General features: G+C 44.2%; 1 protein-coding gene across 1 annotated transcript in view; it reads right to left on the bottom strand.

Annotated features, from left to right (window-relative positions):
- The window catches only part of LOC121287008 (collagen alpha-3(IX) chain-like), a 149679-nt gene that overhangs the window by 11873 nt on the left and 117802 nt on the right, over positions 1-20004 (bottom strand). The window contains exons 30-33 of the mRNA XM_041204425.1: positions 16078-16122; positions 12031-12063; positions 11330-11476; positions 9471-9525 (exon numbers count right to left, since the gene is read on the bottom strand). Of these exons, the coding sequence (XP_041060359.1) occupies positions 9471-9525; positions 11330-11476; positions 12031-12063; positions 16078-16122 (280 nt within the window). The remainder of the gene's footprint in view (positions 1-9470; positions 9526-11329; positions 11477-12030; positions 12064-16077; positions 16123-20004) is intronic.

Raw genomic sequence — 20004 nt, 5'->3', positions numbered from 1 at the left:
GGGATAACATATTAGCATGGATAGTGGATCAATCCAGCCAACAGGAAACAGAGCGTAGGGATAAATAGATCATTATCAGGTTGGAAAGATGTAACAAGTGGATTGCCACAGGGATCATTGCTGGGGCTTCAACTATTTATGACCTATATCAATGACTTGGATGAAGGGACCAAATGTATGGTTGCTATATTTACTGATGACACAAAGGTAGGAAAGTATGTTGTGAAGTGGATATACAGAGTCTGCAAAGGATATAGATAGGTTAAATGAGTGGGCAAAGATTTGGCACATACGAACATATGAATTAGGACCAGTGGACTACTCAGCCCCTCGGGCCTACTCCACCATTCAAAACTATTATGGCTGATCTGATTTTAACCTCAATAACCCCAGTCTTACATTCCCGCCTACCTCCTATAACCTTTCACTCCCCTGCTTATCAAGAGTCTATCTACCTCTGCCTTAAAAGACTCTGCTTCCACCGCCCTTTGAAGAAGAGAGTTCCAAAGACTCATAACCCTCCGAGGGTAATGTGTTTCTCCTCATCGCTGTCTTAAATTGGCAACCCATAGGGCAGGGTTTTCCAGTCAGCGAGTGGCCGCGATCGGCAGGCCCGGGTGCAGCTGTGGAATGGACCGCCACCCGTGATATGCCCCTCCCCTACTGCGTTTCACGCTGGCTGGCCAATTAACGGCCTGCCAGCGTGAAGCGGGCACTGGAAGGCCCAGCACTGCCAGGGCGGGAGCAGGAGGAGGACAAGTGCTGAAGTCAGTGCGGACGCGGGGGGGGAGGAGGGTGGAATGAAAGCTCCCTGAAGGCAGAGAGCTGCCTCAGGGAGCTGAAGAATTTAAATTCAATAAAAACAGATTTAAAAATCCAGGAGAAAAAAATGCCCACACATCAGAATGAGTCACCTAAACGTATGGATGCTGAAGTTTGTGTCAAAACATGCTACTCTTTTTTTTTCTCCAAATTAATCTCGGAAACCCCATCCCACCCTTGGATGAGGTTTCCTCAAAAATGCAAAAGGCCGCCTGGCCGATTCACCCAGCCGTAAGGTCGGACAGGCAACCAGAAAATCCCCGCTGATTGAAACTTTAATGGCCTTAATAAGCCTCTTAATTGTGGCAGAGGCGCGTGCCTGCTGACCGAAATATCGCGCGAGCGTGCGATGGCGTCAGGACGCTCACCTGATGTCATCGTCACCACGCGCTACTTTACGCCCAACTGGGTTGGGTGCGCACCCAGGGGACGTAAAATTCTGCCCATTCATTTTAAACAGCGACCCCGAGTTCTAAATGGAGAATAATGTGGGAAACTGTGAACCTGCCCACTTTGGCGGGAAGAATAGAAAAGCAGAATGTTATTTAAACAGAGAGAGATTGCCGAACTCGATGGTACAGAGGGATTTTGGTGTCCTGGTACCTGAATCACAAATCGTCAGTATTGTGTCAGTGAGTAGGAAGGCAAATGGGATGTTATTGTTTATTGCAAAGGAAATGGAACTTAAAAGTAGCGAAGTTTTGCTACGGTTGATGAGACCACATCTGGAGTATTGTGTACAGTTTTGGTCTCTATTTAAGAAAGAATATAATTGCATTAGAAGCGGTACAGGGTCGGTTCACTTGGCTGATTCCTGGGATTAAGGGGCCTATCTTCTGCGGAGAGGTTGGACAGGTTGTGCCTATACCCACTGGAGTTTAGAAAAATGACGGGTGATCTTACTGAAACAGATGAGATGTTAAGGGGACTTGACAGGGTGGATGCTGAAAGAATATTTTGCCTTATGGGAGAGACTATAACTGGGGGATACAGTTTGAAATCAAGGGGTCTCCCAATTAAGACAGAGATGAGGAGAAATTTTTTCTCTCAGAGCATCATTAGTCTGTGGAATTCTCTTCCTGAGAGAACCATGGAGGCTGGATCATTGAATATTTTTGAGGCTGAATTAGACAGATTCTTGACTGACAAGGGGGTCAAAAGTTAAAGGAGGTAGGCAGGAATCTAGAAGCCACAGTCAGATCAGGCATGATCTTATCAAATGGCAGAGCATGCTTGACGGGCTGAATGGCCTACTCCTGCTCCAAATTCATATGTTCGTATGTAATCATAACGGTGCCTGGAGACAAACTGCCCATGAGAAATAATATTTTCATTTCAATATTGCCCTACTCTACATAGAAAATTAAAATCTGCATGGGGTACACACAAACCTTACTAACGTTCCCTACATCCCATTGTCATGATTTCAGTCACAGTGGACATTTCAACATTTACTGTGGTAAACTGCTAACCTTTTCAATGCAATTTCACCAAATTAACACGCACAATGAAGTTGCAAGTGGAGTTACTGTGGCTGGTAGCCATCTCTGCGCAGTCAGAATTTTAAGATTTTATGTAGAATTTACAGCACAATAACAGACCATTTGGCCCAACAGATCCATGCTGGTGTTTATGCACCACACAAGCCTCCTCCCACCCCCAAAATTATATACAATTTGGTGAGGGTTCCGAAGTCTTTCTCTGAACTCTGTCACCAAATTACCTAGAAAAGAAATAACATATTTGACAGCTGATCATGGGCAATATTATCAGAAAATAACAAATAGAAACAGGAATAGGTCATATGGCCCCTTGATCCTGCCCCGCGATTCAATAAGATCTTGGTTGATCATTTACATCAACCCCAAACAGACATGGGCAGGGACTCGATTGGCCAAATGGCCTCCTTCAGTGCCATAATGACTCAACGACTTTCCCAAACTGTCCCCCATGTCCCTTGATTCCCTTAATGTCCAAAACTCTGTCGATCTCCGTATCGAATACACTCAGTGGTTGAGCGTCGACAGCCACCTGGGGTATAGAATTCTAAAGATTCTGGATTCTTGATAAGAAGGAGATAGCTACATCCCTTTTATAACCCGTGAAACGCTTCCATGACACAGGGCAGGATCTTGCGCTTGGCGGGGGTGGTTGGAAAGCAGCCTGCGATCGGCTCCGCACCGTGATTTCACGCGGGTGGGGCCAATTAAGGCCCACCCTGCGTGGATCACAAGCGGCAATGCTGAGCGCTGCCTGCGCGGGCAGGGGGGCTGGGGGGGGGGGGGGGGGGGGGGGGGGGGGGGGGGTCGTGGGGGGGAGGGGGGGGTGGGAGGAGGGAGAGCAGGGCCTGGAGCGTAGTTCGCACACGCTCAAGAAAGAGCGCGTCAAACTCCCTGAGGGACGGATCTGCACGTGTTTTAAATTCCAAAATAAAGATTTCATTTAATGTTTGTTTGCTTTAGGAAAACCCATTCCGCTCGTGGATAAGGTTTCCTAAAAAAGGTAAAGGCCGCTTGGCCTTTTTGCCGGCTCACCGACTGTAAGGTTGAACGGGCAGCGTAGATCTGAATTTAATTCGATTGTTGATGGCCTTAATGGGTCTTTTAGTTATCGGCCGGCACGCAGCCGCTGAATGAAATATTGCGTGAGTGCGAGATGAAGTCAGGACGTGCGCCCAACGTTATCATGCGTCATTTTACACTGGGGTGTATCAGGCGCGCACCTGCATGCCGAGCGTAATATTCTGCCCACAGAAACATAGAAAAAAGAAGCAGGAGTAGGTCATTCAGCCCTTCGAGCCTGCTCCGCTATTCAATATGATCATGGCTGATCCTCTATCTCAACGCCGTACTCCTGCTCTCTCCCCATGCCCCTTGATGCCTTTAGAGTCCAGAAATCTGTCTATTTCCTTCTTAAATATATTCAGTAACTTGGTCTCCACAACCCTCTGTGGTAGAGAATTCCACAGGGTCACCACCCTCTGGGTGAGGATTTTTCGCCTCCTCTCAGTCCTAAATGGTTTACCTGATATCCTGAGACTGTGACCCCTTGTTCTAGACACCCCCAGCCAGAGGAAACATCATCCCTGCGTCCAGTCTGTCCATCCCATCCTGTCAGAATTTTATACGTTTCAGTGAGATCCCCTCTCATTCTTCTAAACTCCAGTGAATACAGGCCTAGTGGACCCAATATGACAACCCAGGAATCAGTCTGGTGAACCTTCGCTGCACTCCCTCTATGGCAAGTATACCCTTTCTTAGGTAGGGAGACCAAAACTGCTTATGATATTCAAGGTGTGGTCTCACCAAGACCCTGTACAGCTGCAGTAAGACATCCTTGCTCCTGTGCTCAAGACCTCTCACAATGACGGCGAACATACCATTTGCCTTCTTAACTGCTTGCTGCACCTGCATGCTGGCTTTCAGTGATTGGTGTAGAAGGACACCCAGGTCCCTTTGTACATCAACATTTCACCATTTAAATAATACTTTGCCATTCTGTTTTTCCTACCAAAGTGGATAACTTCACACTTATTCATGTTACACTGCATCTGCCATGATAACAGAGCACCTAGAAAATCATAACATGATTAGGCAGGAGTTCTTTGATGAAGTAACAGAGAAGGTTGACGAAGATAGTGCATTTTGTGTATGTAGACTTTCAAAAGGCATTTGGTAATAGAATTATTAGCAATGTTTTAATAGAGCAAATAAGGAGAAACTATTTCTGGGGGAAAAAGTGTTGGAGAACACAATTTGAGGTATTTAACAAAAGAATCAGAGGTGATAGAAAAAAATGTCATACTCAGAAAAAAATGTTATACTCAGCGAGTTGTTATAATCTAACATGCACTCCCTGAAAGGGCAATGGAAAGAGATTCATACATAGGATATACAGCAAAGAAACAGGCCCATTTGGCCCAACCAGTCCATGCTGGTGTTTACGCTCCAGTCAAGCCTCTTTCCATCTTATCTCATCTGAATCAACCATCGTAACCATTTATTCCCATCTCCCTCAAATGCTTGTCTAGCTTCCCCTTAAATGCATCTATAATATTCACTTCAATCACTCCCTGTGGTAGTGATTTCCACATTCTCACCAATAGTTAAGAAGTTCCTTCTGAATCCCCTATTGGATTCTTTGTGACAACAATAACTTTCAAAGAGTTAATACTCGAAGGGGAAATATTTACAGGGATATCGAGAAAGAGGTGAGACTGGTTGGATAATGCTTTCAAAGAGCTGGCACAGGCAAGGTGAGCCAAATGACCTCCTGTGCAGTATAATTTCTATGAACATGGTTTTATGAAAGGGAAATCATGTTTGACAACTCTATTAGAATTCTTTGAGGATGCAACCAGCAGGGTAGATAAAGGGGAACAATGGATGCAATCTATTTGGACTTTTAGAAAACATTTGATAAAGATCCACACAAGAGATGATTACACAAAATTATGACTCATGGGATTGGGGGTCATTGCACAAAGGGTGATGGTTTTAGTTGTTGGAGGTCAATCATCTCAGTCTTAGGATATCGCTGCAAGAGTTGCCTAGGCCCAACCATCTTCAGCTGCTTCATTAATGACCGGCTTTCCATCATATGATCAGAAGTGAAGATGTTCAATGATAATTGCACAATGTTCACCACCATTCGCGACTCCTCAGATAATCCATATCCATATACAGAAAGATCTAGACAATATTCAGTTTTGGGCTGATAAGTGGCAAGTGATATTCACACCACACAAGTGTCAGGCAATGACCATCTCCAACAAGAAAGAATCTTACTATCTCCCCTTGACATTCAATGGCTATACTATTGCTGAATTCCCCATTACCTACATCCTAGGGGTTATCATTGACCAGAAACTGAACTGGACCAGCCATATAAATACTATGGCTATGAGAGCAGGCCTGAGGCTAGGAATTTTGCAGTAAGTAACTCACCTCCTGACTCCCCAAAGCCTGTCAACCATCTACAAGGCACATGTCAGGAGTGGAATGGAATACTTTCCACTTGTCTGGATGAGTTCAGCTCCAACAACACTCAAGGAGCTTGACACCATCCTGGTCAAAGCAGCCTGCTTGACTGGCACCCCATCCACCACCTTAAGCATTCGCTCCATCCTCCACCGATGCACAGTAGCAGCAGTGTATACCATCTACAAGATGCACTGCAACAACTCACCGAGGCTCCCTTGACAGCACCTTCCAAACCCATGACTTCTACCACCTCGAAGGACAAAGGGAGCAAATGCATGGGAATACCACCACCTGCAAGTTCCCCTCCAAGCCACTCACCATCCTGACTTGGAAATATATCGCCATTTCTTCACTGTTGCTGGGTCAGAACCTGGAACCCCCTCCCTAACAGCACTGGGGGTGCACCTACACCACATGGACTTTTTTTTCATTCATAAGTGGGATGTGGGTGTCACTGGCTAGGCCAGCATTTATATTGCCCATCCCTAATTGCCCTTGAGAAGGTGGTGGTGAGCTGCCTCCTTGAACCGCTGCAGTCCATGTGGGTAGGTTCACCTACAGTGCTGTTAGGGAGGGAGTTCCAGGATTTTGACCTAGCGACAGTGAAGGAATGGCGATATATTTCTGAGTCAGGTGAGTGGCTTGGAGGGGAACTTCCAGGTGGCGATGTGCCCATGTCTCTGCTGCCCTTGTCCTTCCAGATGGCAGCAGCTGTCTAAGGAGCCTTGGCGAGTTCCTGCAGTGCATCTTGTAGAGGTCACTGCATGTCGGTGGTAGAGGGAGTGAATATTTGTAGATGGGGTGCCAATCAAGCAGATAGTGTCAGACCTCTTGAGTGTTTTGGAGCCACATTCATCCAGGCAAGTGGGGAGTATTCCATCACACTCCTGTCTTGTGCCTTGTTGATGGTGGACGAGCTTTGGGGAGTCAGGAGGTGAGTTACTCGCCACAGGATTCCTAGCCTCTGACCTGCTCTTGTAGATTCGTTCATCCCTAAATGCCCTCCGAACAAGGGCAATTAAGACTCACCACAGTGCTGTGGGTCTGGAGTCTCATGTGGGTCAGCATTGTCCTTCTCTTACCCATACCAGGTAAGGATGGCAGATTTCCTTCCCTAAAGAGAAGGACAATGGTTGCATGGTCATCGTCAGACCTTTAATTCCAGACTTTTATTGGATTCAAATTTCACCATCTGCCGTGGTTGGATTTGAACTCGGGTGCCCAGAGCATTACCCCGGGTCTCTGGAATACTAGTCTCCCATTTATATAGCAGTATTTATATGACTGCAGCAGCTCAAGAAGGTGGCTCCCCACCACCTTCTCACGGGCAATTAGGGATTGGTAATAAATGCAAGGCCCAGCCAGCGAAGACCACAAACTGTGAATGAATAAAATAAAAAAAAGATTAGCATGAATAGAGAGTTAGTAACTGGCCATAAAGTAGAGAGTAGAAATAAGTGGGTCATTTTCAGGCTGTTACTAGTGGAGAGCTGCAAGGATCAGTACTGGGGCTCAGCTATTTACAATCTATGCTAATGACTTAGATGAAAGGACAGAGAGTTTGCTGACAAATCTAAGTTTGCTGACCATACAAAGACTACCTGGGATGGTAGGCTGTGAGGGTGACACAGGGCCTACTGAGAGATACAGTAAAAACAGGTGAAGTGAGCAGGCAAGAAAGTGGCAGATGGAGTTTAATGCAGGGAAATGAGGTTATTCACTTTGATAGGAAGAATAGAAAAACCGAATATATTTTAACTTGTGAGAAAGTATTATATCTTAGAGTTTGGTGAGCTTTGGATGCTTCATACAAGACATACAGAGAGTTAGCATGCAGGTATAGCAAGCCATTAGGAAAGCAAATGGTACATTGGCCATTATTGCAAGGGGCTTTTTGACATGGACTTTTTTTCATTCATAAATGGAATGTGGGCTTCGCTGGCTGGGCCAGCATTTATATTGCCCATCCCTAATTGTCCTTGAGAAGGTGATGGTGAGCTGCCTTCTTGAACCGCTGCAGTCCATGTGGTGTAGGTTCACCCGAAGTGCTGTTAGGGAGGGAGTTCCAGGATTTTGACCCAGCAACAGTGAAGGACGGCGATATATTTCTGAGTCAGGTGAGCGGCTTGTAGCCATAGTAGTTATATGGCTGGTCCAGTTCAGTTTCTGGTCAATGATAACCCGTAGGATGTAGGTAATGGGGAATTCAGCAATAGTATAGCCATTGAATGTCAAGGGGAGATAGTAAGATCTTTTCTTGTTGGAGATGGTCATTGCCTGACACTTGTGTGGTGTGACTGTTACTTGCCACTTATCAACCCAAAACTGAATATTGTCCAGGTCTTTCTGCATATGGACATGGACTGCTTCAGTGTCTGAGGAGTCGCGAATGGTGCTGAACATTGTGCAATTATCATTGAACATCTTCACTTCTGATCATATGATGGAAGGCCGGTCATTAATGAAGCAGCTGAAGATGGTTGGGCCTAGGCAACTCTTGCAGCGATATCCTAGGGCAGAGAAGATTGACCTCCATGTCAAGAATAAACAAATCTTGCTTGCAATTGTACAGGGCTTTGGTGAGACCACACCTAGAGTGCTGTGTACCATTTTGGTTTCCTCAAGCAAGATCTAGCAAAAGGATGATAGGTTTGTCCTGTGAGGAGAGATTGAATAGAATCCGTCTAAATTCACTGGAGTTTAGAAGAATGAGAGGGGGACGCGTTGAAGCATATTAGATTCTGAGAGGGTGTGACAGAGTAAATACTGAGAGGTTGTTTCCCTGGCTGGAGAGTTTAGAACTTGGGGCATAGTCAGAAGATAAGGGTGACAGCCATTTCAGCCAGAGATGAGGAGAAATCTATTCACTCAGAGGGTCGTGGATCTTCAGAATTCTCTGTCCCAGACAGCTGTGAATGCTGAGAATATTCAAGACTGAGACCAACAGGTTTTTGGGGAATCAAGGGATCTGGGGATTGGGCAGGAGAGTGACATTGAAGTGATCTTATTGAATGGTGGAGAAGGCTCGAAGGACCATAAGGGCCTATTGCAGCTCCTATTTCTTCTGTTCTTATGTCTTGACGCCCAGTGTGTGACACCCTGGAAAATGGACTCATCATAAAGACCATTGGGAGTGAAACTGATTTCCTGGCCACTGGCGGAAATCAATTTCACATACCCATGCAGCCCCCCCCCCCCCCCCCCCCCGTTGTATTCTAGTAAGTGTTCCAAGCAATTATCCATCCAAGGATAAGATGACTAATAAACAGCTTAAAAGGGTAACTCCTTTAGATGTTACATATGACATTGAATTTACAGGACAGAAACAGGCCATTCAACTGTTCTGTGGTGGCATTTATTCCCTATTCAAACTTCCTCCCAGATTATTACATCTCACACTATAAGCATAACTGGTATTCCTTTCTCCCTCAAGTGTTTATCTTGCTATTGACTTCAACCACCCCATGTGATAGAGAGTTCCTCCCACATTCTAACCACTCTCTAGGTAAAGAGGAGTCTCTCACATGAGAGGTAATGTACCCCACTCTATTTTTATTTATACCCTTCTTGCAGTCTTGAGTTGGCACAGCTTTCAGTGAAACATTAATTAATGCATAGTAACTGAATAAAGAATGATGAATGTTCATCGTGCAAGGTGAAACTCACCATTGATCAGGCCGTGACAGAGTTCCCGGATTCGCTGCTCACTTGCATGTTTTCCCTGTGGGTGAGTGAGAGAAAGATGTATAATTTAATCAGTTGACATAAATAAAGGGTATGTGGAATAGACAGCACACAGGGCTAAGGAGAAACTGGATAAACCAGCAACATAGAATAGGTGTGATGCGATTTAAACATCTGGTAAGAAATAATGAAAAATAGTTCAACAATACAGACATCCATATTAATATCCTTCCATGTTATGAATTTATTCTGTGTATTATACAAGGTTTAGATCAGGTCATTAGGATTCTGCATGCCGAAGCTAAACATGCAGGACATGTTGTCAGCTTAGTACAATTTAAAAAGCACCAAAGGATCTGCTTGTAAAGATTAATGAACTAGTTTGGAGAGGACACATCAGGGTTAGCTTGCTATTAACCTGGAAAGAATGTGAATATTAAAAACCATGCAAAAATCATCTTAATTTTACGAGACCATCTAAATTCAGCTGGGATGCAGAGTCCATGCTATTTCTCATTCTAATGCTTTCAGGCCATGAATCCCTGGAAATTGCATCATGTGATTTGCCCAGATACTTGTCATTCTCATGTGACCAGCAAACGGTTACATTTTCTTTGGCAGTTGAAGCCACTAACGACCTGCAGTTGCTGTGCATCAGTGTTGTCTGCTAGTCCATGTTACAATGAAATAGATTTTGATGCAGACTGTCCACTTTAAGTGTAAATTAGCATTTTTAGAAATGCTTAAAAGTTGCTGGTGTTCCAAATTATCCTGAATGTCTATCTTGGATGCTATAATGTAAATCTTTTTGTTCTTTCCATTTACAAAACTTTTCTTCTCCTTATGTTGCTGAACTATTTTGTTGGCAGTTCCAGAGCAGTTTTGGTTTTGTAAAAATACTGGCCTGCATCTGAATGAAAACTGGTGCTGTAAATATTCTCCAAAGTATCTGCTTCTGATGTCTCATGTGAGCACTGTATATAGCTCAAATTTTTTGACTTGTGATAAAGGCTCTTGTTATATATATATCTTGATATATTCTGGGGTAGAAGCATTTGACACATGAAACGATAATCTTAGAATCAATGGGTTTAGAGCAAGTCACCCAGGTTGCTTACATACTCTTCCTTAAGATGGTCCTCCAACTTGCAAATAAATCAGCGGGTGAATTTTTACCTAGATGCTCTGGAATGCATTGCTTGAAAGAGTGGTGGAAGTACTTTCAATTGTAACATTTAAAAGAGAATTGGATAAATACTTGGAGCGCTATCAAAAAAAAACTTGGCACCAAGCCACATGCGGAGATATTAGGAAAGGTGAAAAGAGGTATGGTTTAAAAAGTAACTCAAAAGAGGAGAATTTGAGAAGTAGAGAGGCTCCGGGTCTAAGCAGCTGAAGGCATAGCCGCTAATGGCAGAGGGCTTAAAATTGGAAATGCGCAAGAGGCCAGAATTGGAGGAGCACAGAGATTTCAGAGGGTTGGAACATGAGGGTAGAATTTGGAAACAAGATGAGAGAATTTTGAATCGAAGTGAAAAGGAGAAATTTGCAGGGCTACGGGGGGAAGAGGGAGAGCAGGACTAATTGAATAGCTCTTTCAAAGGGCCTGTCACAATGTCATGATGGGCTGAATGGCCTCTTTCTGTTCTGTATGATTTTATGGAATTAGCAGCTTCCATGTATAAGGGATCTGTGCTCATGCCAGGCAAGTGTGGCGCTGAGTTATTGGGAAACCTACCGCATGAAATGGCTCAGGTTCATTAGCCGCTCTGTAAAGACCAGAAAGAAAGTTCAAGCCAAACAGTCCCTCCCCCCACAATATTTTTGAAGAAGTTACTTACAGGAGCACCTGTTTTTCCAGTAATGCCAGGGACTCCACGCTCTCCGGCCACACCCATTGACCCAGGAGGACCAGGAACACCATCTGTTCCGGGAACGCCGGCTGGACCAGGGTTACCTTTGGGTCCCACCTCACCACGACCTCCTGCCTGAAAACATCAGAAAGGCCAAAGAGAATTAATATCAGATCAACTAGCGTTCCACAACATCATTGCTAATTCAGAAATTGAGGTAGTGTGAAATAGCTTTCAGCTGCAAACTGAATTAGACAACAGTATATATAATAATAAAGACTTCATTGCCTTTGCATTATCGGATTTATTCTTTCCTGCTCCTTCTCTCTCTCTCTCCCTCTCTCTCCTCCCTCCCAGGATGCACCACCTTTTCATTGAGTCTTGTACAAGGCCATGGGCTGCCATGGATTTGACAACTCCCAGCTGCCTGATCCCCACCTGGGAAAATTGTCAATAACAATAGGGACAGTGGCAACTTGGCCCTTCCATTGCCACTCAATGCAACTGCTGAGTGGGTCTGTAAATGTGCGAGGAGCTCGTCCAACTAATACTTCATTCCAAAAATAACATTTTTTGGGATACAGTATCTGCATCAGTGGTTGTGTAGTGATCCTCGGCAGGTAAAAAGTGAATATGAACCTATGGTTCCCAAAACCTTCCATCGATGGTATTTCTCTGATGACACTTACCTCTCCCTTCTGCCCCTGTGGTCCTGGCTGGCCCTAATGGAGACAAAACAAAGGTGGTTAAAGATTTATTCAGGACAAGTCTTACTTCTTCGTAGCCTCTGTCTGTGCACAAAATGGAGGGTTTTTAAAAAATATTTTTAGGGAACATTGTGTTATTCTGTGAAGAGAGGTGTGTGTGTGTGGGGTGTGTGTGTGTGTGTGTGTGTGTGTGTGTGTGGTATGTGTGTGTGTGGGGTATGTGTGTGTGTGTGGGGTATGTGTGTGTGTGGGGTGTGTGTGTGTGGGGGGTGTGTGTGTGTGGGGTGTGTGTGTGTGTGGGGGGTGTGTGTGTGTGGGGGGTGTGTGTGTGTGGGGTGTGTGGGTGTGTGGGGTGTGTGTGTGGGGGGGGTGTGGGTGTGTGGGGTGTGTGGGTGTGTGGGGTGTGTGTGTGTGTGTGGGGTGTGTGTGTGTGGGGTGTGTGTGTGTGTGGGATGTGTGTGTGTGGGATGTGTGTGTGTGGGGTGTGTGTGTGGGGGGGATGTGTGTGTGTGGGGTGTGTGTGTGTGGGGGGGGTGTGTGTGTGGGGGGGGTGTGTGTGTGTGGGTGTGTGTGTGTGTGTGGGAGGGGGTGTGTGTGTGTGTGGGGTGTGTGTGTGTGTGGGGTGTGTGTGTGTGTGGGGTGTGTGTGTGTGTGTGTGTGGGGTGTGTGGGATGTGTGTGGGGTGTGTGTCTGGGGTGTGTGTGTGGGATGTGTGTGTGTGTGTGGGGTGTGTGTGTGTGTGTGGGGTGTGTGTGTGTGTGGGGTGTGTGTGTGTGTGGGGTGTGTGTGTGTGTGTGTGTGTGGGGTGTGTGTGTGTGTGTTTGTGTTTTTGTGTGTGTGTGTGTTTGTGTTTTTGTGTGTGTGTGTGAGTGTGTGTGTGTATGTGTGTGTGTTGGGGGGTGTGTGTATGTGTGTGTGTGGGGGGTGTGTGTATATGTGTGTGTGTGGGGGGTGTGTGTATGTGTGTATGTGTGTGTGTGTGTGTGGGGGGGGATGTGTGTGTGGGGGGGGATGTGTGGGATGTGTGTGTGGGATGTGTGTGTGGGGTGTGTGTGTGGGGTGTGTGTGTGTGTGTGTGTGGGGTGTGTGTGTGGGGTGTGTGTGTGTGTGTTTGTGTTTTTGTGTGTATGTGTGTGTGTTGGGGGGTGTGTGTATGTGTGTGTGTGGGGGGGGTGTGTGTATGTGTGTATGTGTGTGTGTGTGTGTATGTGTGTGTGTGTGGGGGGGGGGATGTGTGTGTGTGTGGGGTGTGTGTGTGTGTGGTGTGTGTGTGTATATATGATTTAGTTAAGCTGGGGAAAGATTATTAGAAGGCAGATTGTCTGGTGGGGGAGTTAAATGTGAAAGGATAGAGGTGTTAGGTTTGAGGTACAAGTGAATTGGTTGGATCTAACATTTGGATCTTTAGATAAGTTGAGAATTTGAATATCAAAGGGAAGTCAGAGATAACAAGAAACATGTTTGCATCTTGAGGAGTTCCATAGGTAAACAGAAGAGGGTATATTACAATTTATTGACCCGAAAGCAGAGGTAAAGATGGAAACATTAAAGATTTTATATTTGGAAGGATTTAAGTTTCAAAGAGGTGTGAGAACAGTGCAACATGAGATGAAAGGGGCAAAAGATATTCTAGAGTTACTGTGGAAAGCTTAAGAGGGCTGTGAGATGGAACTGGAGCTGAGCTGAGCTGGGAGCTGTTAGCTATAGCTCTAGGCTGGGAGAAGATGCAGTTTGAAATAGCCATCCGTCAAGCCAGAAGAAGCTTGCAACAATTAGTCATGATCTGAAGTTTTGGATTTCCACGGCAGAGTGGAAGAGAGTTAGAGGTCATGTGGGATTTGGTTTGTGCAGCAATTAACATCAGTTGTGGTCATAACAGTCTGCTGGTGCCCAAGTTCGCAATCTTCTTTTGTAAGTTCAGTAACACAGGTCATGCTGACTGCCTGAAGCTGACGGGGAAACAGGTACCACAATTCCACACCAGCTGAATGTTGAGACAACTAAATCCGAGGGAGGTACCAATAAGGATCTCAGGTTCCATCCTTGAACCAGAGAGAATCCCACCATGTGCCAGCAGCTCACAATAGGTTCTTGCTCTTGCCCACTGCTGACTTGCATGGTGGGAGTGCAAAGAAAGTTCACTAGACTGGTCCTGGAATGAGGGGATTGTCCTGTGAGGAAACATTGAGCAGACTGGACCAATATTCCTGGAATTAAGAAAAATGAGAAGAAATCTCACTGAAATATATAAAATTCTTAAGGGACGTGACGGGGTAAATGGTGAGAAAATGTTGCCCCTGGCTGGGGAATCCAGAACACAGGGACACAGTCTCAGGTTAAGGCGGTAGCCATTTAGGACTGAGATGAGGAGAAACATTTTCACTCATAGGGTTGTGAATCTTCGGAATTCGCTACCTCAGAGAGCTGTGGATGCTCAGTCATTGAGTGTATTCAAGACTGAAATCAATAGAGTTTGGGGCACTAAAGGAATTAAGGGATAAGGTTGGAAACTGGAATTGAGGTATGGTTTTGTTGAATAGCAGAGTTGGCTTGAAGGACCAAAAAACCTACTCCAGCTCCCAATTCTTATGCTCTTAAGTTCTTAATTATCTTTGGGTGAGGATGAGAGAATTATATTGCTGGCAGGTCCCCTGCATATGCTCCTGATAATCATGTCCACATAATAATGAACTACATAGGCATGAGATGCCCAGAAATATATTAGTAATTGCTGGCCATGCAGATGAGCACGCTGGTTCTCTCTGTATCCTTCGGCCACCCCTCTGCAGATGGTGCCTGGCAGCCCAATTGGTCGCTAATGTGGCGGAGTCTGTAGCTGGGCCATCTGAATGCTCATCTCTGCTGGCACTGGGTGTCTGCATGAAACACAATACTACCTCTCCCCATGTCCTCAAGTACAGCCTCTCAATACATTGACTCAGTGACTTGGAGGCAGTAGGAGGTAATGGCAAAGGAGCCAGCAGCACAACCTGAACTCCGAACCTTCGCTCAACTTCCAGGGAACAGTGGGATTTCCATGCTGGTGCTTTCAAAGCAAGAGCACAGAAATAGGGGCAAACTACAAACTCATTCCCACTAAGATTCCTGAAAAGCTACCAAATGGAATACCTCTGCCCAAAACCTCTTCCTAAATTGGACTGTTCAGATTTGTTTAGTGCAACTTTAAGGCAAGTCTGCACTTCACTCATACTCTCCATTTGGACTAGGGTCTGTTTGATGTTGTTTGTACCGACATTATGGATTCTGCCCTCAGTAACTCATTATCATATTACAACAGCAGCTCATTATCATATTACAACAGCAGCTCATTATCATATTACAACCATGCCTCATTATTTATAACAGCACGTTATCATATCATAGCCAGCACCTATTGGAGGCTAATGGAGGTGTGGTTGTAATGTCATTGGACCAGTAACCAGGGGTCCGTGCTAATACTCTGGGGACATGGGTTCAAATCCCAAGGTAGCTGGTAGAATTCGAATTCAATTAATAGATCTGGAATATAAAGTTATTCTTAGTAATGGCGACCAAGGGAACTATCATTGATTGTAAAAACCCATCTGGTTCACTAATGTCCTTTAGGGAAAGAAATCTGCCATCCTTACCTTATCAGCCCTAGAAGCAACTCCAGACCAAAAGCAATGTGGTTCATTTTTAACTACTCACTAAAAGTGGACTTTATTGTTGCAATCAGGAGCTCATTATCATATCACAATTAGCATCTTATTGTCATAATACAAACAGTATATTACAACCATCTTTATATTGCAATCAACATCTCATTACCATATTGAAAGCAGCATTACATCATATTACACCCAACAGCTTATCATATAACAACCTGTCTACAAGATTTTTATGTGATTGATGTGACTGATGATTGTTATGGTTGTTTTTTTTGTTGAGTATGTCATATGCAGTTAGTTGTGATCAATATCTATGAATAACAGTGATTGATAGACCAGTGTTTGGATAATATTGATCTCATGGTAGATTTTAACTCACCAAATCTCCTTTTTCTCCTGGGAGCCCATCAGACCCTGCGAGTCCCTATAAAACAGTAAATACAATAGGAGTTAACATATTGTGAAGATGGATTTTTAAAAATATTTTGGGAATATGGTGATATTCTGTAATTCAGATTGTGTGACCATGATTAATTACACTGGGGGAAAAGTTTATGGAGATAGCTTGCCTGTGAGGGTTGAGAGGTAAAAGGATAAAAGGATAAAGGCAGATTTAAAGTAATATACACTTGGGAGAAGTCAGAAGATCCAAGGGGACAGCCGAAAGTCTGTCTCTTTACTATGGGCAGGTGATGCAGTAGCGTTCTGTTGGCATGGCTGAGTCAGTGAGAGAGAGAACACATGGAAAGAAACATTGGATAGGCTGGAGTTGTTTTTAAATGCATGTGGCGATATAGGGGAGAGGAAGATCAGATGGAGAGCTCAAAACCCTGGAGGTGGACCCTTGTGGAGAGCATCTATGAGAAAGCATCAGTTTGGGAGAAGATTCCAAAGCGAGTTCTTAGAGTGGAGAATGGAAACCCTTGTGTGAAAGACGGAGTTTAGTGAGACTAGTTGGTTCACAGTGTGACAAGCATCTGGGGAGTTGAGGAGAGATCCATAGCATCTGTTTGGGGTGGCAACTGTCACTTAGTTTCAGAGTGTGGTGTGCCTGACCACAGGTCACCTACTGGTTTACATGGACTGTGTACTTATTGTGAACATGAGTATAAGGTTGCTTTTGTAACTTGTGTTATCCTTACAAATCTGTATATATCTGTAAAGATATAGTTGTGGGTGAAGGAGCATTGTAATATAGTTCATCTTTTCTTGTTTAATAAATGTTTTATTCTTTTGTTAAAAGTTCATCAGCTGATTCCTGTGACTCTGTTCAGTAGCCACTCTCCACGTATCTAAAGAAAATATAAAAGTTAGGATCTATCAAGCCGATTCCACCCTGGGATGTGGCTTGTTCAGTAGTAACATCAACTGGGATTACAATCTGTGTAGCTTTAATCTGGTGTGCTTAAGTACTTTTTCTTCTTGTTAATAAATCTTTTAATTTTAAAATCCTAAAAGTGTTACTGAGATTCTATGCTTCTAGGATTAGTAATTTTTTCCCTCGTTTTCAAAATAGGAGAAATAAAGATTATGATCAGTAAGATGAGTTTTCCTCTGGGATTTAGCTTGCTCAAATAACGTCAGCTGTGGTCATAACAATAATTGAACAACAAAGTGTGCCTCATTCACAAGAGTACAATAAGAGGAATTTTGCCTGGGCTGAAGAGACTGAGCTATGAGGAAAGATTGGATAGGCTGGAGTTGGTTTCCTTTGAGCAGGTAAGGTTGAAAGGGGACATGATAGAGGTGTATAAGTTTATGAGGGGCATAGATGGGATGGATAGAAAGGTACTTTTTCCATTAGTAGAGGGGTCAATAATGAGGGGGCATAGATTTAAGGTAAGAGTTAGAAAGCTAAGAAGGGAGTTGGAGAGAAATTCTTTTCACCCAGAGGGTGGTGGGAGTCTGGAACTCACGGCCGGAAAGGGTGGTTGAGTATGAAACTCTTGTAACATTTAATAAGTATTTAGATATTCACTTGCGTTACCATAACCTTCAGGGCTATGGGCCAAGTGCTGGAAAATGGGATTAGTGTCGTCAGATCTTTGTTGAACGGCGCAGACATAATGGGCCGAATGGCCTCCTTCTGTGCTGTAAACGTCCATGAGTCTATAAGGAAGTTTCTTTTTTTATTTGTTCATGGGATGTGGGCATCACTGGCTGGGCCAACATTTATTGCCCATCCCTAATTGCTCTTGAGAAGGTGATGGTGAGCTGCCTTCTTGAACCGCTGCAGTCCACGTGGTGTAGGTACACTCACAGCGCTGTTAGGAAGGGAGTTCCAGGATTTTGACCCAGTGACAGTGAAGGAACAGTGATATAATTCCAAGTCAGGATGGTGAGTGGTTTGGAGGGAAACTTGCAGGTGGTGGTGTTCCCATGTGTCTGCTGCCCCTGTCCTTCTAGGTGGTAGAGGTCACGGATTTGGAAGGTGCTGCCTAAGGAACCTTGGTGAGTGCATCTTGTAGATGGTACACACTGCTGCCACTATGCGTCGAGGTGGAGGGAGTGAATGTTAAAGTGGTGGATGGGGTGCCAATCAAGCGGGGCTGCTTTGTCCTGTATGGTGTTGATCTTGTGTAGTGAACTGATGGAGCAGATTCCTTCCCTCCCAATTGCTGTCAAAGATGTGGTGGAACCCATCCCCACTTGCAGAGGAGGTTGCGGGATTCCCACAGGTCACTAAACAACACAGATTGACAATGTTCAATAAGCACAGAATCCACATAGATCTTATACCTGAATTTTGTAGCAGGGCTTTTAGAAAGGGCCTTTGCCCCAGAAAGCTTGTGAATAGAATGCTCACGCGAATTTAAAAAAAATAATCCCAATATTTTCCATGCAGCAACCTGGAAACAGGAAGAGGCCATTCAGCCCCTCAAAGACATTCTGCCATTTAATTAGATCAAGGCATATCAATATCTAATTTTAATGATAGATGTTAAAGGTTAGCAAAGCTTATTATTTGAACTTTTCTGACTGATTCTCTAACTTGGTTTTATTCTTGGTGGTAATTTAATTCTAACCTGAGAATCAAAGTTAAATGTGGTCCAGGTCATCGTGACTTGAATATGCCCCAAGTAAGTGAAACACTGGATTTACAAATATAGTGACAGGAAAATATTCAGCACCATCAGCTTGTTCTGCCATTCAATTAAATCATAACTGACCTGTGCTAATTGTGTAAGTAAGGGTTAAGTATAAATAGTTGGAGGGCATTAATTGGATGATTGCTTGAGCGCATATAAAGAAACACATTGACACTGGTGGGGGAGTAGAGTTAGGAGCTATACACTTGTAATGTTTCGCTCTGTGAATAAATCTAAGACTGAGTAAAGATTGGCTCCTGGCCTCCTGCTTCACCAACTGTCTGTCAGGGGTTTAACAAAGTGTATCTTAATTCCAGCTATCTGCCTTGGTTTCATAATTCTTAACACTCCTATCTAGAAAAAAACCTATTAATCTCAGTTTTAAAATTTTCAATTGACCGCCAGTCTCAAAAGCAGCTTTTGGCAGGGTGAGAGTTCCAAATTTCCATTATTCTTTGTGTGAAGAAGCACTTTCTGACATCTCCCTGGCTCTAATTTTAAGGTTATGACCCCTAAGGCCATTCCTCAGGTCAGGAACAGTCTGGGATGCCATCATGGTTATTCCCTAACTCCGTTCTCGATTTTCCCACAGATGGATATTGGATCTTGCGACATTAGGAAAATAATTTTTATGTACTATCTTTCCTTCTATTTTCACTCCTTGTTCTGATGGTGATATGCTCCCAGGCAGTGATGTTTCATTATTTTGAGCAAGCAAGTTTACCTCTTTAAGTTTTAAGTAGGTTTTTGCCTTTCCAGTCAACTTCACAATGCTGTTGCTGAATCCTCTGCACCTTGCTGCTGACCCCCCTCCCAACTGCTTTGTTGAATCCTCTGCTAGACTTGACGGCATTCCCACTGGCTTTACTTGCAGTCTTGGTCTCTCTAGCCTACCAGTTCCCCTTAATATCTTGAAAATGTTAATCAAATCACTCCTTAACCTTATAAGTTCCAGGAAATACAGCTTTTGTGAAATCTCTTCATCACAATTTAACCCTTGGAGTCCAGGTGCCATCCTGGTAAAGCTACTAGAATTGTATAAATAAATTAAATCACAGAGCTCAAACTAATAGTGAACAGAGACCTTAACCTTTAAAATTATTAATACATACAACTGAGCCTCTCTCGGAGAAGGTTTGGAAGCTTTGGCTCAAATACAGAGAACGTGTTCCCACAACGGACCCACTGAGGACATTCGGAGATTGAAGCCCTGTTGC

This window comes from Carcharodon carcharias, chromosome 14, assembly GCF_017639515.1.
Source record: "Carcharodon carcharias isolate sCarCar2 chromosome 14, sCarCar2.pri, whole genome shotgun sequence".
Taxonomy (NCBI): domain Eukaryota; kingdom Metazoa; phylum Chordata; class Chondrichthyes; order Lamniformes; family Lamnidae; genus Carcharodon; species Carcharodon carcharias.
Note: the sequence above shows the minus strand (reverse complement) of the source record. Positions and strands in the feature narration are given on the sequence as shown.